The sequence below is a fragment of the Metarhizium album genome (assembly GCF_000804445.1).
Source record: "Metarhizium album ARSEF 1941 chromosome Unknown scaffold_1, whole genome shotgun sequence".
NCBI classification, from domain to species: domain Eukaryota; kingdom Fungi; phylum Ascomycota; class Sordariomycetes; order Hypocreales; family Clavicipitaceae; genus Metarhizium; species Metarhizium album.
Window position 1 is genome coordinate 3,235,608 of NW_024467575.1, and position 17,390 is coordinate 3,252,997.

General features: G+C 56.1%; 4 protein-coding genes across 4 annotated transcripts; 1 reads left to right on the plus strand and 3 right to left on the minus strand.

Annotated features, from left to right (window-relative positions):
- Positions 1 to 7,409: 7,409 nt before the first annotated feature.
- On the minus strand, positions 7,410 to 8,023 carry MAM_00917 (peptidyl-prolyl cis-trans isomerase; the record flags this gene model as incomplete). Its single annotated transcript, XM_040819716.1, has 5 exons — positions 7,410 to 7,437; positions 7,493 to 7,534; positions 7,602 to 7,683; positions 7,762 to 7,826; positions 7,899 to 8,023. The coding sequence occupies 5 exons, from the start codon at positions 8,021 to 8,023 to the stop codon at positions 7,410 to 7,412; spliced, it is 342 nt and encodes a 113-aa protein (XP_040682981.1).
- Positions 8,024 to 9,476: 1,453 nt separating this feature from the next.
- Positions 9,477 to 11,508, minus strand: MAM_00918 (aminotransferase; the record flags this gene model as incomplete). The annotated part of the gene is made up of 8 exons (XM_040819717.1): positions 9,477 to 9,498; positions 9,581 to 9,811; positions 9,889 to 9,968; positions 10,031 to 10,154; positions 10,211 to 10,223; positions 10,301 to 10,657; positions 10,710 to 11,216; positions 11,415 to 11,508. The coding sequence occupies 8 exons, from the start codon at positions 11,506 to 11,508 to the stop codon at positions 9,477 to 9,479; spliced, it is 1,428 nt and encodes a 475-aa protein (XP_040682982.1).
- Positions 11,509 to 13,910: 2,402 nt separating this feature from the next.
- MAM_00919 (uncharacterized protein) lies at positions 13,911 to 14,264 on the plus strand (the record flags this gene model as incomplete). Its single annotated transcript, XM_040819718.1, has 1 exon — positions 13,911 to 14,264. The coding sequence occupies one exon, from the start codon at positions 13,911 to 13,913 to the stop codon at positions 14,262 to 14,264; it is 354 nt and encodes a 117-aa protein (XP_040682983.1).
- Positions 14,265 to 14,786: 522 nt separating this feature from the next.
- MAM_00920 (Regulatory protein cys-3) lies at positions 14,787 to 16,262 on the minus strand (the record flags this gene model as incomplete). Its single annotated transcript, XM_040819719.1, has 2 exons — positions 14,787 to 15,334; positions 15,962 to 16,262. 2 exons carry the CDS (start codon positions 16,260 to 16,262, stop codon positions 14,787 to 14,789), a joined length of 849 nt encoding a protein of 282 aa, XP_040682984.1.
- Between the last annotated feature and the right edge of the window lie 1,128 nt (positions 16,263 to 17,390).

Sequence of the window (17,390 nt, forward strand, 5' to 3'; positions counted from 1 at the left end):
GGGCCACCCACGGCTGGTCAAAACAGACGGCCAGTGGCAAAATCACGCCGGGTGTCTGGGCGACGAGTGTTCCAATCTCAAGGTCGACGGGTTTGGTTGGGTTCGGTTCGAAAGCTGACCCAAGGCCCAAGGCACGGGAGGGACATGAATTGGTGGATGGCACATGATGGCTCTGGCCGGTGCCGTGCCTCGCGCGTTGTGCTGGGCCTTTGCTTTCCTTCTGTCCCTCTTCTTTCCTTCTTGCCTTGTTCCTCTTCTGTTTTCCTTTTCTTCCCTCTTCCTGGCCCTGGCCCGTCCTTTCTGCGACTCGGCAGCTCGGGCAGCTGATTCGGCACCACTGCGCCGCAAGACAGAAACCCTCGCCTCGCCTCAATCAAGCCCGTCGGATATGTGCACGAGAAGAAGACCGGGCGCTCCTCCATCGGCTGTCCCCCCAACGGCCATTTGGTGATACTAATGTCTGGACTAGCGCGGCGCCTGCCCCCCCCCCCCGCTCTCCCCGCGCTTCCCGGGCGTTCTGTTCTGGCTGTCCCGTCGGACAAGAAACAAGGTTTCTCTCGTCTTCTCTCGTCTTCTGTTCCCCTCTCTTCCGTTTGGTCTTCTTATTTTCCTCGCCTCTGTAGGCTCAAGCCACGCCGGGCGAAGGTGGTCTCTGGTAGGCGAGGGCAGCGGACGCAACGCCGGGGGCTTGCGACAAACGAAGGGCGGTTCGGGTTGATCGGAGGCAATTTAGAGTTGTGGCTTCGTTGTTGTTCCAGCCATGGCCACGGGCTAGATGGGACGTCGTTGATGACAGACAGGTGCGGAACCACGCCAGTTACGTGCTACGGACGGGCGTGGCGGTTGTCTGTTCGCCCGTCAGATCCGGGGCAGGTGGCGGGTGGCGCGGGGCATGTGGCGCGGGGCTTGGGTGAGATCCAGGGCCAGGCGCCACTGCTTGCTGCTGCTGCTGCTGCTACGGATGTGCGTGCTGCGCTGCCTGCCAGCCAGAGCAGCCATTGTGGTGGCGACTCTGGCCAGTACGGCGCACGGGCGCCGGTGGCTTGGGCAGACGGGCGACTGGGACCAGTTGACGTGCGGGACGACGGGGCGGTGGCGCACTGCAGGAACTCGTCCAAGCGGATTGCTCCGCAGTCGGGTATCCGGAGTCTGGAGTCCGGACAGTGTTTTGCTTGGGGAAGGTTGATTTTTCCATCCTTCTCACCTGCCCAGCACACGTGCTTACGTCAGTCAGCGCCGATACACACCCGGAATCAGGAACCTCTGCATGTTCCGAGACCGGGCCCGAGCCGGGGTGGAATCCACCCCCCCGAGAGGAAGCAAGAGACGGAAAGCAAGGTCGCCAGTACACAATGGTACGGTGTAGCTGTGGTGCGGTGCGGTGCGGTTTCATGGGGAAAAAACCACAGACGCGAATGACTGGGTCGACTCACGCGCAGCACACAGAGTCCACACGAGCCTGTTCCCTGTCGTCGAGTCCAGGCCGGCTGTCGCGTGAAACCGACAACAGACTGCTCGGCAGTACGGTCGCGACCGTGAGCCAGTAGCAGGCGACGCGGTGGAGGGCCAAGTGTCCCGCCGTCCGCCCGTCCGCCCGTCCGTCCATGAGACGGACGTGTGTGCGGCATGTTTATGCAGCGACCGAGTTTTATGGGACTCCCCCATTGTTGCAAGTTGCAACTTGCTGTACGGGGCGCCGAGGCCCAGGTGCAGGGCGGGACGGCGGAGGCGACAGACACATACGTACATGGACGCAGCAGCAGTGCGGAGCACGGGATACGGAGTTGGGGTCCGGCGCCCGGGAGATGAAACTTGCGGAGATGGGCATGGGAGAGGGAATCCAATCCTTCCCGCCTTGACTCTTGACGGCCAGGGAGGGACCCAGCGGGATGCCGTCCATCACGGCCAAGCGGCCACGCTGCCACGCTGCCACGCTGCCAAGTTGCCAAGTTGCCAAGCGGCCAAGCGGCCAAGCGGCCAAGCGGGACGGGGTCTGCGGCCGGGCTGACTTGACGTGACGTGACTTGACGTGACTTGACTCGACAGGATCCTGTCAGCGCAGACTGCTGCCGACCTCACCAAGGCCAAACAGCTACCAAGGGACCAAGGGAGCAAAAGTAAAGGCAGGAAAAACGAGGCGGGCGGGGCTACTCAAGGGCGAGAGGAGGGGGGGACCCCGGGACCCTAGATGGAAAACTAAAATAGAAACCGGGAAGATTTTTTTTTCTTTCTTTTCTCCGCATCTTCCCAGCTACGTACGACGAGGGAGGAGGCCAAGTTGGCTTCTTGTGTTTACTTTGTCCCGTCTTGCGCCTTGCGCCTTGCTTCTTGCGCCTTGCTCCTTGCTCCCTGCTCCCCGTGCCCGTTTCACTCTGCGAATGCCACGTACGCCGCGTTCCGAGTATTCAGACCTGCAGGCAGGGTCCTCGGGCCGACGCAAGGGCGGATTCGTTTCCCTCTCCAACGCGGCCCTCCCGGCGTCCAGACGAGAGACGAGAGAGAGAGAGAGAGAGAGAGACGACGGCTGGTTGCCTGCCTTGCCTGCCTGGCCGGTGGAGCAGGCGAACTTTGTCACATTGCACATTGCGAAGAAGATGACGGCCAAAGGGAGTGAAATGCCTGCCTGGCCTGGCCTGGCCTTGCTCCCGAGATTTGTGCCTCCTCTGCCCCTCCCCAGAGCACACGGCCAGCGGGTCATGCTCGACTTGTCAGTGGTCGCTCTGTCGCGATCAAGTTTGTCGAAGCCGTGCTGCACGCCGGGAAAAGGCAGTTGCGTGGGTGGGCGAGCGGGTGGATGGCGACATGGTGCAAGAAGTGGCATGATGTGCCGCCGGGCTGTTTGCTCGCTGCGTGCTGTCGGTCTTTTTTTCTCCTTTTCTGCTTTCTCTCCGGGGTTAGCTGTCGCGCTTTCTTGGTCGGAGGGCTGGGCTTTAATTTTTTAATTTTTTCATTTCATTTTCTAAAAAAAAAAAAAAAAACCGTCTTGGCATTAGCCGTCGGTTTCGGAATAGCAGCCAGGGCGAGACTGAGACCACCTCGGGCACGTACCCGTAGTGACTTGCGTAAGTAGTACATACTTCTCGGCAGCCGGCACGCAGCCAGCAGCCAGCGGCAGCAGCAGCAGCGGCAGCACCTCAGTGAGGCAGGCAGGCCAAGGAAGGGAAAGAAAAAGCGTCGGCAGTTCCCGCCCGCCGCCCGCCGCCCGCAGCGGGCACGCAACTCGGACCAACCACGACGCACGTCCGCCCGCCCCGCAGGCCAGACACGGGTCGAGGTCAATGACGGACCGAAAACTCTCGAGTCTCGACCCGATGGATGCCAGCCCTGCAGAGCTGCCAGTTGCGCGCGCGTCGGCACGGCTCCCGCGTTTGCGCTGCGGCAAGAGGCAAGACGGCGACCACTTGGCAGTGACCGTCGCCCTGCCGAGTACTGAAGTAGGGAAGTACGTGCCTTGCGTGCTCCGTACTCCGTGCTCCGTGCTCCGTACTCGTGCGGACAAATGCGCCGCCCCGCTTGCCAAAGGCACTGCGCTCGAATGGACGGACCTGATCTGATCGGGCGGCCACGAGGGCGGGCGGGCGCACAGAAGCCAACGAAGACAAAGGGAGAGGGAGGGAAAAAAAAAAAAAAAAAAACCGTGCGTGTGTGCCCATGGTCCACTTGCCACTGCCATTGCCATTCCAGGCGCTGAGTCACCAGTCCGCAGTGCCCGGCAGTCACTGACCGGTCACCACCAGTGAGTGCCGCTTACAACGCACAGCCAGCCCGGCTAAAGTGAATAGCGACCTGCAATGGCGCCGCGTGGCCCGAAGCTAGTGCGCTCTCGGCCGTGCGGGAATGACGTTGCACGCCAGGAACAGGAACAGGAACCCGAGGGCGAGCTCATCTCAAACAGACTGCACTAGACCCGCGTCGCATTTCCATCGCAAGCAACGGCAGCACGGGTTGGAAAGGGGGGGAATTTTTTTTTTGTTCGTCCCTTCCCCTTGCGCTACTTCCTCCTTGACGCCAAAACAAGGCTCCCCGAGCGGTTGCACAGACGGACTGGCGCTTGTCCGTCCCAACGTCCACATGTCGATCGAGGTGCTCCGAACTCGCTGCGCGCACGCACATGCACATGCCATGGGCTCGTTGCTGTTGGGCCTCGTTCCTCTCGCCCCCAACTACCAACTAACCTTGATGTCGACGCGCTTTGCAGGTTCAGATGCTTTTTGCGATTCGCAGTTGACGCCGGCCCAGGCCTTTGTCGCGGTTGTGTGGCTGTGTGTTTGTTTGCTTGTTTGTTTTTGCCGAGGAATAGTCGTCATCGTAGTAACTAATTCATGCTCGAGCTGGCTGGGCTGTTGTTGTGGACAGTCGACAGGGCCATGGCCGGCCGGCCCCTGCCTGACAGACAGACGGACGTTGGACACGCCCCCTCCTCCCCGCGGGTCGACCACCGATTGACTCCACAGGGCTCGTCATGCTATGGCTTGCGCAGTCATGTAACCAACTAACGTTACCGCGCGCCTCCCAAGTGAAGTGCGGGTGCAACAGGCGACATGAACAAACAAGTAGATAAAACCGATCCCGTGCGCCTACGGAGCAGAAAACCGTCCCAGGGCATCCTTCCGATAAAAGGAGCGCCTTGTTTGCATTGACCCGACGAATGCGCCGTCGGTCCTGCTCTCACGCCGTGTGCTGAGCGAGCATTGCCAACAAAGGAAGCTTTCATATACACACCCCCCGTGCCAAGACCAAATAAAAAGACACAAACGAAGAAAGCTGGAAGGGAAGAAGAAAAACACCACCCCCCTCTCCCGGCGTTGTTGTACATACATACACCTACAGACTACTCCATGAGCCCGTCCGAGGCGTCTCGACCGTCGTGCTACGTGCCTGATCCGTGCATTGCGGCTCAGCCTTGACCTTGTCTGTCCGTTTCAAGCCGGCGAGGGCGCCTTGCCATTCTTCCCAGCAACTGAACCACCGTTTTTGCCCCTCTCCAGCTGTCTTGGGCGCAGATGGACGGGCACATCGGACGGCGGGGAGTCGACGAGCCACTACCGCACCGACTTTTTTTCGTAATAGACGGATAGAGAGAGAGAGAGAGAGCAGATAAAACTGGCCAAGCCGGGGCCGGTGTTTCGGCCACAGTCGTTTCGGAGCGGCATTACGACGACACCATCGAGATGGGTCAAACGGCATGGCATGGCATGCATGGACATGTCAGACGACGCCGTAACAAACGACACAGCTCAGCCCGCACTCGCATCAACGCGCCGCCAAATCGAGACTGTTTCGAAAGTCCATCGTCTCGGCCGCCAGCAAATGTCATTCGTCCACGGCCTAGCCTTTCCACAGTCGACTCCGCATGAGGAAGGGGACCCAGAGAAAAATAAATGAATTGAGCCTCGAGATCCGCCGTCAGACCCGCCCGTTTCATCGTCAGCCCTCCACAATTATGCCTCGGCCGTCGAATCCTTCTTCCATCCTTTCGCCTGTGCAATACCATCGTGAATACACCACCTCTTTTCTTTTCTTTTTTTTAGGGGGGCCCCTTCGTGTCGTTATTCGTACACCTCTGGTTTGTTCGAGGTGGAGCGTACGTATGTGTGTGTTGTGTGCTTGGGTATCTGGCAGCGTCGCAACGGGGCTCTTCCTTGTGAGCATGAAAATCGATAGCGTCTAGACTCGATCACGCCCAACGAAAGTCTGCCCAAACTCCCATCTGTCTCCGATGCGTCTGATTTCTCTGCAAAACAAATCTCAAGTCCGTCTCTTCTCCAATCTTATCGGGGCATCACGTAAGAATATCGTTTCAGTGGTGCCACATGCATGTACGCAAAGCCAACCAACACCTTTCCATTCCAGCAGCTCTTCTTCGTGGCGGAAGGGCACGTACATCTTTGCCAAACCTTTCGGGCCGGGGGGAGGGGCTGCCCGTCGCATAGTGCGAAGCATGAAAAAGTGTACCCGATCGGATACTCCTTGAGACGCCGTGGCTGCTTTTTTGTCCTGCGGGATATCTTTGCTGGAATGCGGCTTACCTTTGTTTTGGTGGAGATGGGGTTGCTGATGTCTTGTGGCGTTTGCTGACTGCTGGGCTCGGTTCACGGGCGCTGCTGACTTCTCGGCTGTTTGCTCCGGCGTGAGGAGAAGCTGTGTCGTGAGATGGCTGGGTTGACGTCGGTAGGGGGGTGTTGGCACACGCCGTGCGAATGGTTGATGCCCAATTGATTCATTGGTGAGCCGGGGATGACTTGGGGACGTGAGAATGAACAAGTTCTTCGACCCAGGAACCACTCCGCGAATTGGCAATCATCGTATCCTCGGCACTAGGTCGAGGGACTAGGCAATATGTTTCTTTGCAGGGGTGACCTGCGAGCCGTTGAACGCATGCATTTCTTTCCTAAGCCCTCCATGATTGTTGGGATTCCTTGGTGGTGGCACCAGCTATCAGATGCCTGGTATGTTCTGCATCAGACGTTAGAACCGACTCACTATACTTTTACAGAATGGTCGGATTCACGAATTTTGACTGAATAAATCTTGGCTGCTGTCTGGTGCGTTGAGTGGATCAAGACGTGGTAACTCTGGATTGGTATGACATATCAGGGTGCTGACCATTGCCGAAGCTCCAGACTGATTATGAATGATATCGAGCCTGCTGCAATGTGGGACAGGAATGTTGATGGAGCGGCAGCTTGAAACGGCTCACCGAGAACAATAGTAGGCACAGCCAGTCCTAGCCATCGTCATCTCGAACAGACTTGGTGTATATAAAACCGAACATTGTCTAGGTTGAGCACAACGATCAGAAGCCGATGGAAATTAGATAAGGAAGTCCGGGGCACCCCAAGCTGGTAATTGAAATCATAGAGTAGAGTCAGCTTACCGAAATTTTTGGCCCTTTCATAGACCGAGAGCCCGGAAGCAACATCCCAATTGCACTACTCATGTATATCACCGAGTCGTAGCTGGATGAAGTCACATTTACCACCGCCATATATGACCACTCCTCGACCTAGCAGCCACTGGCGAATACCATGAACCGAGAATCGGATTTGGTCGGCGAGATCTGAGACGCGGCTTCGGCGACGCCAGGGCGGAGCCAACATGTGCATGTATTTGTTCCAAGTCAGACACTCTCTAGATAACTACTTGACGCTATTTTCTGGACTCCCACCCCCTTTAGCTGATATGGCATAGGAAAACCACCGTGGGGAAGAAAAACCTATTCGGGAATCAGGACGGAAAAAACGGTGGTGCCGGATATCGGAACGCAACGAGTAGTCTCCATGGGCAATCGAAGACCTGAACGGGAGGGCTCTTTTCTTCTTCTTCTTCTTTTTTTTGTTTTCTTTCTTCGCCGCGCAATCGCCACGCCGCCTTGTTCTTTTATGCCTTTCGGCCCGGCCAACTCAAATTTAGGCAATTTTCTTCAGCTCGACGTCGCTACGCAAAATATGAGTGACACGGACACGTTCTACAAGGTAGCGACAAAACTTACAAGAGGAGATCAGACTTGGGGGGGATGACGGGAGAGAATCCACTGTAAAAGGACATAGTCGGTACGGTGCCCAGCGGGATTGATTGGGTTCCATGGCGCGGAAGCTTACCGATCACCGTATGCATAGTCAGAGGTGATGTCGAGAAGGGCCTTCTCGCCAACCTTCATCTGCATGACGCCCTCGTCCCAGCCTGTGCAGCAATAGGTCAGAAAAACACTCCCCTCGGGACCCATTCCGTTGGTAGCTCTCTGAATCTGTTGTGACATACCCTTGATAACCTGGCCGACACCAATCTTGACGACGAAATCGCCGCGGCCGACGGAGGAGTCAAACCTTTGGGTACAAGTGGTCCCATTTAGTCACCTTGTTTCGTGAAGAAGAAAAGAAAGGGTCGGCTGGACCTACTGGCTTCCCTTGTTGTTAGGCTTGCTGGGATCCTTCAGCCAGCCGGTGTACTCAATGGTGACGGTCTGGTTTTTGGTGGGCTGAGCGCCGGAGCCCTCCTTGAGAGTAGTTTTGGTAACACCCATGATGGCTGAGGACGGTCAATTGTCTGCTGGGCAACAAAAACGGGAAGAAAAGGGCGGACTACTTGGTGATGAGAAAGTAAGTATGACGCTGAAACGAAGAGGAGGAGAGGGATCAAAGTAAGAGTTGAGGCCAAACTCACGAGCGTTGGATCAAAGCTATCAGCTACTGTACTGCAACGTCTCCTTCCTGTTGTTGTGTTGAGAAGCAAAGTAGGTATAGGACTGAAGAGAGGCTGAAGAAACTCCTGTATAAATTCAAAAGGGCACAAGAAGAGGGGCAACAGGGACCGGACCAATGGCGTGGGCTCATTGCGCATGCTCGCGGGGGGGGCTGTACGTCACCATCGTGGCACGACATTGGCTGAGGTGAAGATGGAGGGGGACATGGCAATCGCACAAAGGAGAAAACTAAACTCGATTGCTCTGGTGTGGGAAAAGACAAGATGAGCATTGGAACGCACCTCGGCGAGGGCATATCCGTGGCTGCCATACAAAGGTTGCAGGCGGCCTGGTTTTCTATTTGAAGTAAAAAGGAATGACGTCACCCAGGACCCCTCAGCAGCTCTTTTCGTCGGAAACGGATTGTGAGGGCATCACGGGGCCTGCAACCCTCGTGCATATGCGGGTCTCCTTTACGTATAACAATGTCAACTGTTGACGTGAGACGACGAAACCCACGAGTCTACCCGCATGTACAGCGAGGACCTAACTTGTCACCCTGCGGCACAGGCACAGGCTTACAGACGACACAATCTGCGTGGCCAGGTCTTCTACCCGCGGTCATGCCAACTGGTCCTGGGTAGGCGTCGACATGCGGGTGCACTCCTCTGTCAGTAGCGTTGCAGATTGAAACGGCGCTACGGAGCGTTTGAGGGCCGTTGCTTATTCTTTCTTTTGTCAGTATACACGATGATGTGAATAGTTTCGAAGCACGACGGGCAGTGTATGGCCGAGGCGTCGCAGTATGCACGTAGAACGAAGGCATTTGGGTTGACAAAGGACCACGAGCGATTAATTTTAATCTTTGTGACATCGCTGTCGCCGCTTACCAGCCGAGGAAAAAGGAGATTTCTGTCGATCGGGGAGTTGTTGCTTGCGGTTTGGTTCTGTGGATCTCAATGGAGGGAAACGTGAGGCTCTTATTTTCTCCCCTTTCCTTCTTCCTGTATTTCACAATATACAGACACATGTCATACAATTGTCAATATCTCTCGTCATTGTCTGATACCTAAATTCAAGCATAGTAAGTGCCTTTGTGAATCTTGTGAACGTGCTGCCTTTCTGAGCGGCTCCCCAGACTTACACCGTCTTTGACCAACATGTCACCAGCGTCAGGCAGCGGCAGCAGTAGCCTGGTCCACATCAAGACGAAGCTAACTAGTCCAAACTTTGCTTAATACTTTCTTCATCGTCATAATGATACTTGTACTCCCTGTTTCACGACTTGACAATATCACTCTGCAGCCTTCTTGTGCCTGAAAGAAAAATTAGAAGAAAATAAAATATAAAACCAGAAAACTTCTCCAACAGGAAAACACGAAAAAAAAAAGCACATACTTGGAAACAACTCTCTCGATGCCATCCAGTCCCTTGCGCAGTACTTCCATTTTTGGACCGTACGAGAAACGCACAAAGTGGTGGCACGGGCTGTCAAACAGGTCACGGCGTCGCGAGGGATTGAGGTCGAAGAAGATGCCGGGCACAACAATGACCTTTTCTTCCAGACAAGCTTGGAAGAAGTTGAGGCCGTCGGCGATGCCTTCGGGGAGGCCGTCGAGGTTGAGCCACCTGGCTTGCAGTTAGTATCGCCGGCTTCCGATGTCCCCAGTTACAAAAACAGGTCAGAGAACAAAAACCAAACATACAGGTAGAATGTAGAGTCTGGGACATATTTTATAACAAAGCCCATCTCGCGCAGGCGGCGGACAACATAGTCCCGCTTGTCCTGGAAGAGAAAAAAAGTCAGAGAGTCCGTCTCCAAGCAGCACGACGTGGTTCAGCACGTACACGGAAGTGGCGCTGCAAATGGACCATCTCATTTTGCACAAGGGTTGGGTCCAGCATGGGGATGGCGGCGTCCTGGAAAGCGTGGCACGCACCGCCGTCCAAATAACTACCACAGGAACCAATGCTAGAGTCCTGTTAGCTTGGGTAAAGTCGTCGTGCATCCTTGCAAAAGTCACATACGCGGCAATGTACTCTGTAGGTGATGAGTTAGCTTCGAAAACTGCAAGCCGCAACCGGTGGTAACACGTTCGGGACAATAATGGTGCATACCCTTGGGTCCCAGAATCCATGCAATTCGCCATCCTGGTAATCGAAATCGCTTGGTAAGACCATCGATGATCAAGACGTCATCCTCATCGACGTCGTCCACGTTCTCGGCGGCAGAAATAGTAGTTCCGTCGCAGTTGCTCGTGTAGTTGTAGCCCGAGTAAAACTCGTCACTGATCAGAGTGGCGCGGCCTCGGCAAATGTCTTGGATCTCGGCCAGTTCGGGGTTGGCAACGACGCGGCCGGTAGGGTTTCGCGGATTTGACGTGAGAATCACCGAGGTGCCGCGGGCGATTTCCTCTGCAATCTTGTCGGGGTGGATGTGGTAGCCGTCCTCCTCTGATAGAGGGACCGGAATGGCTGCAAACTGTTGGCCTGGCGGTCAGCACCACTGTCCTGTTCATGGCTGCACCCAGCTCTCCCCATCGTCCGGGTTGACGCGCATTCTTGAACAAATTCAACATTTCGTTGTAAGCCGTGTAATCGGGCAGGAAGAAACTTAGATAGGAATTGCCCAAGACGGCAGCAATTCGGATCAAACCCGCCCGGCCACCAGGCACAATGGCCACATTCTCCCAGGTATACTGGCTCTCCTTGCCCCTGCGGTGCATCTCATTGTACAGCTTGGCAACGGCCTCTCTCAGGGGTCGAATGCCGGCAGTAGGACCGTACTCTCTGGCGGCGACGGAAATGTCAATGGTCTCGGGACGCTTGAAGCAGCCGGCAATGTCGTCTTCGACCTCGGGAGCGCCCTGGCCGAGGTTGGCCCAGGAGTCGGGCTCTTCGAAGAAGCCAAGCTCGGCGGCGCGTTCCGTGCACCAAATGACACCGGTGGACGCTCTGCTGGCGTCGAGACCGGCGTGGGGGAGATGGCCTTCGTGGGCATTGCGGAACTGACGGTGGACTTTGGACTGGACCTCTGGGCACGAGTCAGCGAGTTGCCTTGCTATCCGTCCGTGCTGCCACTTCTTTGGCGTCTTGAAATGCCAGCTCGATTGGCAAGCTCACACCAGCCAGGCCCTGATTTTTGGCCACGCGCAGCAGACGGAGGTGCACATCAATGGAAGCTCGGGAGCCAGACAAGACAGCTGGGTTTAGAGAGCAGCGCCGGGCTTACCGTTTGCGCCTGGCTCGGCGTTGCTGAACCGACGAGCTCTGGGTTTGGGAGCGCCAGTATGACGGTTGAAGGAGAACTTGCGCCCGCCAAACATGCTGAGATGCTGAGAGCCCGGGGCCAGTCTCGTCCTGCTAGAGTAGAGTTTGAGGGCTTGGCCCGGGGAGGGGATTGCTTCGAGGAAAAGCAGGGGATAATAGCAGAAGAAAAAGGATTCGAGGAGAGGTGGAGGGGGCTTGACAAGGGAAAAAAAGGCCTTAGCAAAGAAAGAAAAGAGAATGTGAGACGGCTTGGAAGCAAGTGGAGAGGGCTCGGGGGCTCGTCATCGTTATATGTGGTCCAGCTCGTCTACTCGACGACTGGCTCCGAATGGCCCCGAAGCCTGAAGGAGCCCGAATTGCCTCGTTCACTCGTCTCCAACACGTCAACTGGTACAGTCTAGCCTCCAGATGCCCATGATGCCCATGTGCAGCCAGCTGCCGGCGGGCGGGGAAGCACTTGAGGGCACTTGCTCGAATGTTGGCGCGGCCGTCATGCAAGGCGGCGAGCCGCGGGCTGAGGCAATTTTTTTCATTTGGCATCTATCTGCTCCGTATGACGATGAGGTGAGATCGACCGGAACTCGGCACCTCGGACGTCACCAAGTAAGTGCCCTTTCCTTTTCACTCTACTCTTTCCTTGTCTTTTCTTTTTTTTTTTTTTTGTTTTTCGTCTGCCAGGTGTTGGCAGCTGCACCTAGGTACCTGCGTGCTCAAGTACCTAGGTACTTAGGTACTTAGTATGTAGTGCGTCATGTAAGCATGTGCTATGTGCGGTGCTCTTGGGCACTCGCTCAGGTTTTCAATTTGACGACATTTTAAGTTGGTGCCTTGAATCTCGACTGGTGCCGTCAACCCGTTATGCACACCGTAACATGGAACACAAAAGCACACAATAAGCGCCCTTGGCCCCTGTCCCATTCATCATGTCCCCTTTCCCACCGAACCGTGATCCGCAGCCGGTGTAACCTGCTGTTATGCGGGGAATGTCATCCACGTCGAGTTGGCCGTCTAACGCTAACCCTAACCCTGTATACCCTTTCGGAAAAGGAGGAGGCTCAAAGGATAGGGATAAGTGAGTCTTTGCTTCTTTCTGCCTCATACAGTATAAAGACTGCATGTGCTTTCAGACTGAAACCAGTTTTATCATCAGCAACAGTTTACATCTTGCAAGTCTCCTCCACGATACGAAAGTCCCTTCTTTACTCGTACTGGAACGGATTAAGGATGACCAAAGGGAGATGCAAAGAGGGTCGAGATACTTTTCTTCGATGCTGGCTCATACAGGCAAAAGGGTGCGTCCAAAGTGGCAAAAGGGCTTAAATTGATTCGCCCTCTACTGAAGTACCCGGGGATCTCTGACGAATAGGAGACTCTTGTCATCCATCAGAAAAGCGGCACGAATACCATGGGAAGGTGCTCTGGCTTGAATCTATTTCTCGAGCGTATCATCCATGACGTGCTTTTCGGGCTTGGATGGATGTTTGGCCGACTTGTGTGTTGGTCTGGCTGTGCATATTTTACGAACCAAGAAACAAAAATCTCCACGACGCCTTGAACAGCACCTCTGAACATTTACCAACCTGTTTTCCTTCCAAGTCCGATTCGAAACCGAGATATGCACAAGCTGTCCCGTGAAAATGTGACGCAGAGGAATATTCCAAGGGAAGCCACCTTCTTAGCGAACCCGCAGCCTTTAGCAGTTCCTTGCGTCTTCAAGATTCAGCACGGCTGGGCTGTCACGACCCGTTCGCCAACGTTGCGTTGTCGTGTTTCCTTTCAACACCGGCATTAGCACGCCCAGTTTCTCGATTTCCGGCGGTCCAGATTCATGCATACGTACCGCGTACCACGACTGCAGGTCCCTGCCCAAGCCACCAGTGCTCACACCCAACCGAAGACCAGCATCGACAATGCCGTCGTGTTACGGAGTACCCGAGAGCTGTTTTGTCTTGCCCCTTCGGGCGGCATGTCTTGCGGAGCGCTGCACCAGAAGGCCAAGACAATCTTCACGTAGACGATGCATGTTCTCCGTGCGTAGAGTGCGATTCTACTCCCGCGTTGTACAATATACTAGGGACGTCTTCCGGGTTCAAGATATCTACCACGCAGCAGGCCGGAACCGGGCGAGTCCCACAGCAGGGACTTGGAATGCAAAACCTGTAAAACCGAACATGTCGTACGGCGATGCGGCAAGTCGTCGCCCGAGGTCAAGAGGCCAGGCTCGGGCGCTAGTGGAGGCCCCCCCTGCAGCCTCAAAAACCTCCAAGCAAGCATCACTTTCTCCACCGCCGCTTCGCAACAAGCCCTTCTCACCGCGCTCACTTCTAGACATCGTCCAGACATTCAGTTCAACTCCGTTCAACATAAAGAGGGCCCTTCCCACGTCGGCACCCCACCCCCGGGAATGCTCCTGTTCTCACGCCTCGGGCCCAGAATCAGACCTCTCCGTCCCAAAGCCATGTCCTCGGCGAACACCGCCGGGCCCTCGCCAACATCTTACTCCTCGTCCTCGTCGCCCTCGGAAACCCCGTCACGCCAATCACCGAGCCCCGGCGGCCGCGCGCTCCCCGCCCCCGGCGACAACTCGGCGACGACCCTCGACGTCTCCGGGCACGGCACGACGGTCAAGCTGGACCACTTGGGCCCTCTTGTCGTCAACGTGGACGGCACCGTGTCCCGCATTTCGAACTGGCCGGAAATGGGCGACGTCGAGAAGCAGAACACCCTAAGGGTACTAGGGAGACGGAACAAGCAGCGGCTGGCAGCCTTGAGGGCGGCCGGCGACAAAACGACGAGCAAGCAGGACTCGTGACAACACCACACCCGCGGCTGGATAGACAAGTGTGAGATGGCATGCGGGCGTGTCGGAATGCGCAGCTTATTGTACTGGCCGGGGCATGACAGGGGGGAAGAAACCAGCCGTGTTGTGACAGCAGTCGAGGAGGCGCATGGTGTTACAGCAGACGATCCGAGGGCTCTTCCTGCTCCTCGACGAATGCAGTGACTGTTTGCCGTGACGCACAGCTGTAAATCTTTAAACCATTACAGCTGTAAATCTTTAAACCAATTCAATTCATATCTAGCCAGCCATGTCTACATGCTCATCATGTATAGATCTTCCACGGATAGCTGGACAGTCAGTCCTTCTAGCTAGTCCAAAACAGCAGCAAACCGCCACCCAGATTGTTTCTACACAAGTCGATAAAAACGCCAGAAACTAAACAGAAAACGCTCCCACCCAACGGAACGTCGGTGCATCAACGCGCACGCGGCCCGAACCGTCTCGTCGCGTCGTGAGCCCACTGGACTACGGACAAGGCGCAACCGCTCCACGTCACCGCTCCTCCTTGACGGCTTCTGTGGTGGCGGATGACTCGGCAGTCTTGGCCTTTTCGCTGGCGTGCTTGGTGAACTCCTTCCACAGGGCGGTGATGTCGTCGCCGGCCTCGTTCTTTTCAACAAGAAGATTCTTGAGCCACTTGTTCTCAGTTTCCAGCTGGGCAATCTTGTTCTCCAAGGCGGTGACCTTTTCGGTCATCTCCTTGGCAGACTTCTCAAGAGCCTGCTCTCGCTGCTTCTTCTTGATTCTGAAACGGGCGCTGGCGGCCGTGTTTCTCCGGCGCTTGTCCTCGTCGGCAGCGACGCGAGAGGCATCCTCGAAGCTCATCTGCTGGGGCGCGGGAGTAGGGGCGGAGACCATGGCGTCCGGGTTTCGCTTGTCTCCGGTTCTGGCGTGGCCCTGGCGGAATTGGGGCTGCTGATGAGGGATCTGGACCTGGTGGTTAGGCTGGAGAGGCTGGAATCCCTGCGCAGAATCGGGAAAGGCATTCATGTGCGGGGCGGCGGCATAGGCGTTGTTGAAGTCGGAAAAATCAAAGTCACCTGTTGCAGGCATTCGAGTCAGCCAGAGTCCCGCCGCTGGTGAAGCATGTCTCCGAGCGCGGTTTAAATGGTGAAAGTAACGTCCAAGCCATGGTCATATCAGAGGAAACAACTTGGATTTGCCAATTGGCAGACGAAGATCTGCAGTGAGGTCGCATTCTGCGACAACCGCCGTTGGTGTGCATGCCAACCGGATGGCAGACAATGGGCGCGCGGACAATCACGAGGGATTGCACCATCGCTGACCATTGAGCATCGAGAGAGACCCCCCACGGTGGCCCCACATCCAACACATGAACCACCAGCCCAGAGTCATGCCAGCAGAACTTGGGGAAAGCCGTGGTGCAGAGCGACAGTCGAGAGATTGTTGCAAGGGCGCAAGCCGAGGGGGGGGAGGGGGAGGGGAGAGACAGAAGCTGTGCATATTGTGTGATTTGTGCATTGGGAAAGTCATCTTCTTGTCCTAGTCACCCCGCTTGGGATTCCGAAAGCCGGACCCGCAGTATCAATCGAACACATGGCCCTCGAGAAAACAGGCGCCATGGGCATGCGAGAAAAGAGAAGAAAAAAGACCCAAAGCCTGGAGAGCAAGGAAAACAAAAAGAACAAATACTTGAATGCACGTACCAGACATAAAGTCCAAATCGGGCATATCGCCGATAGCAGCCTGGGCAGGTGTCACGTCGCCAGACCGAGTCGACCCATGTCCGGTAGAAGTGTCAACATCCACCTTGACAGGCTGGGCCTGGAAGTCGGTGTTCTGGCCCGAGTCGAAATCAAAAAACTGCGTATTTGTGAAGAGAGCAAGGTCGTCTTCCATGTTGAAGGCGTCCTCGGCAGGGGCAGTGGTGTCCTGAGGGCTGATGGTGTTGAGGTCGCGGAGGTACTGGGACACGTTGGGGCCGTGCCTACCACTGTATGTCGACATGATGGCGTGATGCTTGGTGAGACGAAATCCGCAGCCTTTGTGTCGTGTTTCAGGCCTGCGAACGCCAGATATAAGACGGCTCCGGATGTTGTGGTGGTTGACTGGATGCTTTTCGCTGCGCCGTCGGGCTCAAATGAGGGTTGGCCGCGGAGAAGCCTGGAGGAGGGCGCGTTCGCAGGGAGGCGCTTCAGGCAGAGTCGGAATCTCGAGTGAAGCAAACAATCGAATCGTCAACGGTGTCCTGATGCCGTGCCCTGTGGTTCGCAGCGACACGAGAGGGAATTGCGGTGATGGCGGTTCCAGGATTGACCGGAGGCGGCGTGAGTCGTGCCAGATTTGTCATGCGGCGGTTGCGGCGGGTGGGCAATGGCATGGACGACTTGTGCAGCCTCCGACTCTCCGCGCGCGGCGAGGTTGTTGCGCGCAGGTGCATCCAATCAGCATGCCGACCTGCATCCATGGGTCCAGCCATGCCCAGCCAGTCACGAAAGAAGCCGGGGCTCGCCGTCGCATTGGAGCCGCCGCCGTGGATGACGCCTACATGTAAGCTTTTTCAACAGTTTTGATCCAATCTGCGCTGCTGACAGTTGCCGTCCAGTATCCGTCATGACGATGGACCAGATCAGACTTGGGTTGTCATGCCCGTGGCCGGAGCCACATGGCAACAACCGAAAAATCAAGCCGGTGGCTCTCGGCAACAGCATCAATCCCTCACCTCGTGCCAGCTCAGCTCCGTCTGGTCGCACGGGCCCTGCATTGTCTCCGACGATCGTGGGCTGCCCCGCAAGCTGAACGATGTAGCCGCACGTCTCGCACGTGAAAGCCGAAACCACCGATGCCCTGCAGAGATGACGACTGATAATGAGACACGTACCGAAATATCATCGCAGCTACCACCGATAACAGACGATGGGCATTCAAAAAGGCGCTGCAGGGCGTGCTTGGGCATCTACGTAGCCATCCTTCCGGCTTGCCCGGGTTCAAACTCTTCACGGAGGAGCCAGAGTCTCAATGTAAAAACTGGAAGCCATCACCTTGTTGTGTTCCTTTCATCCATTCGGAGTTTGCCGCTGCAGGTCCTCGGCCACAAGTCTAACCAGTCGCGGCCTCACTGGAACCATGCCGTGG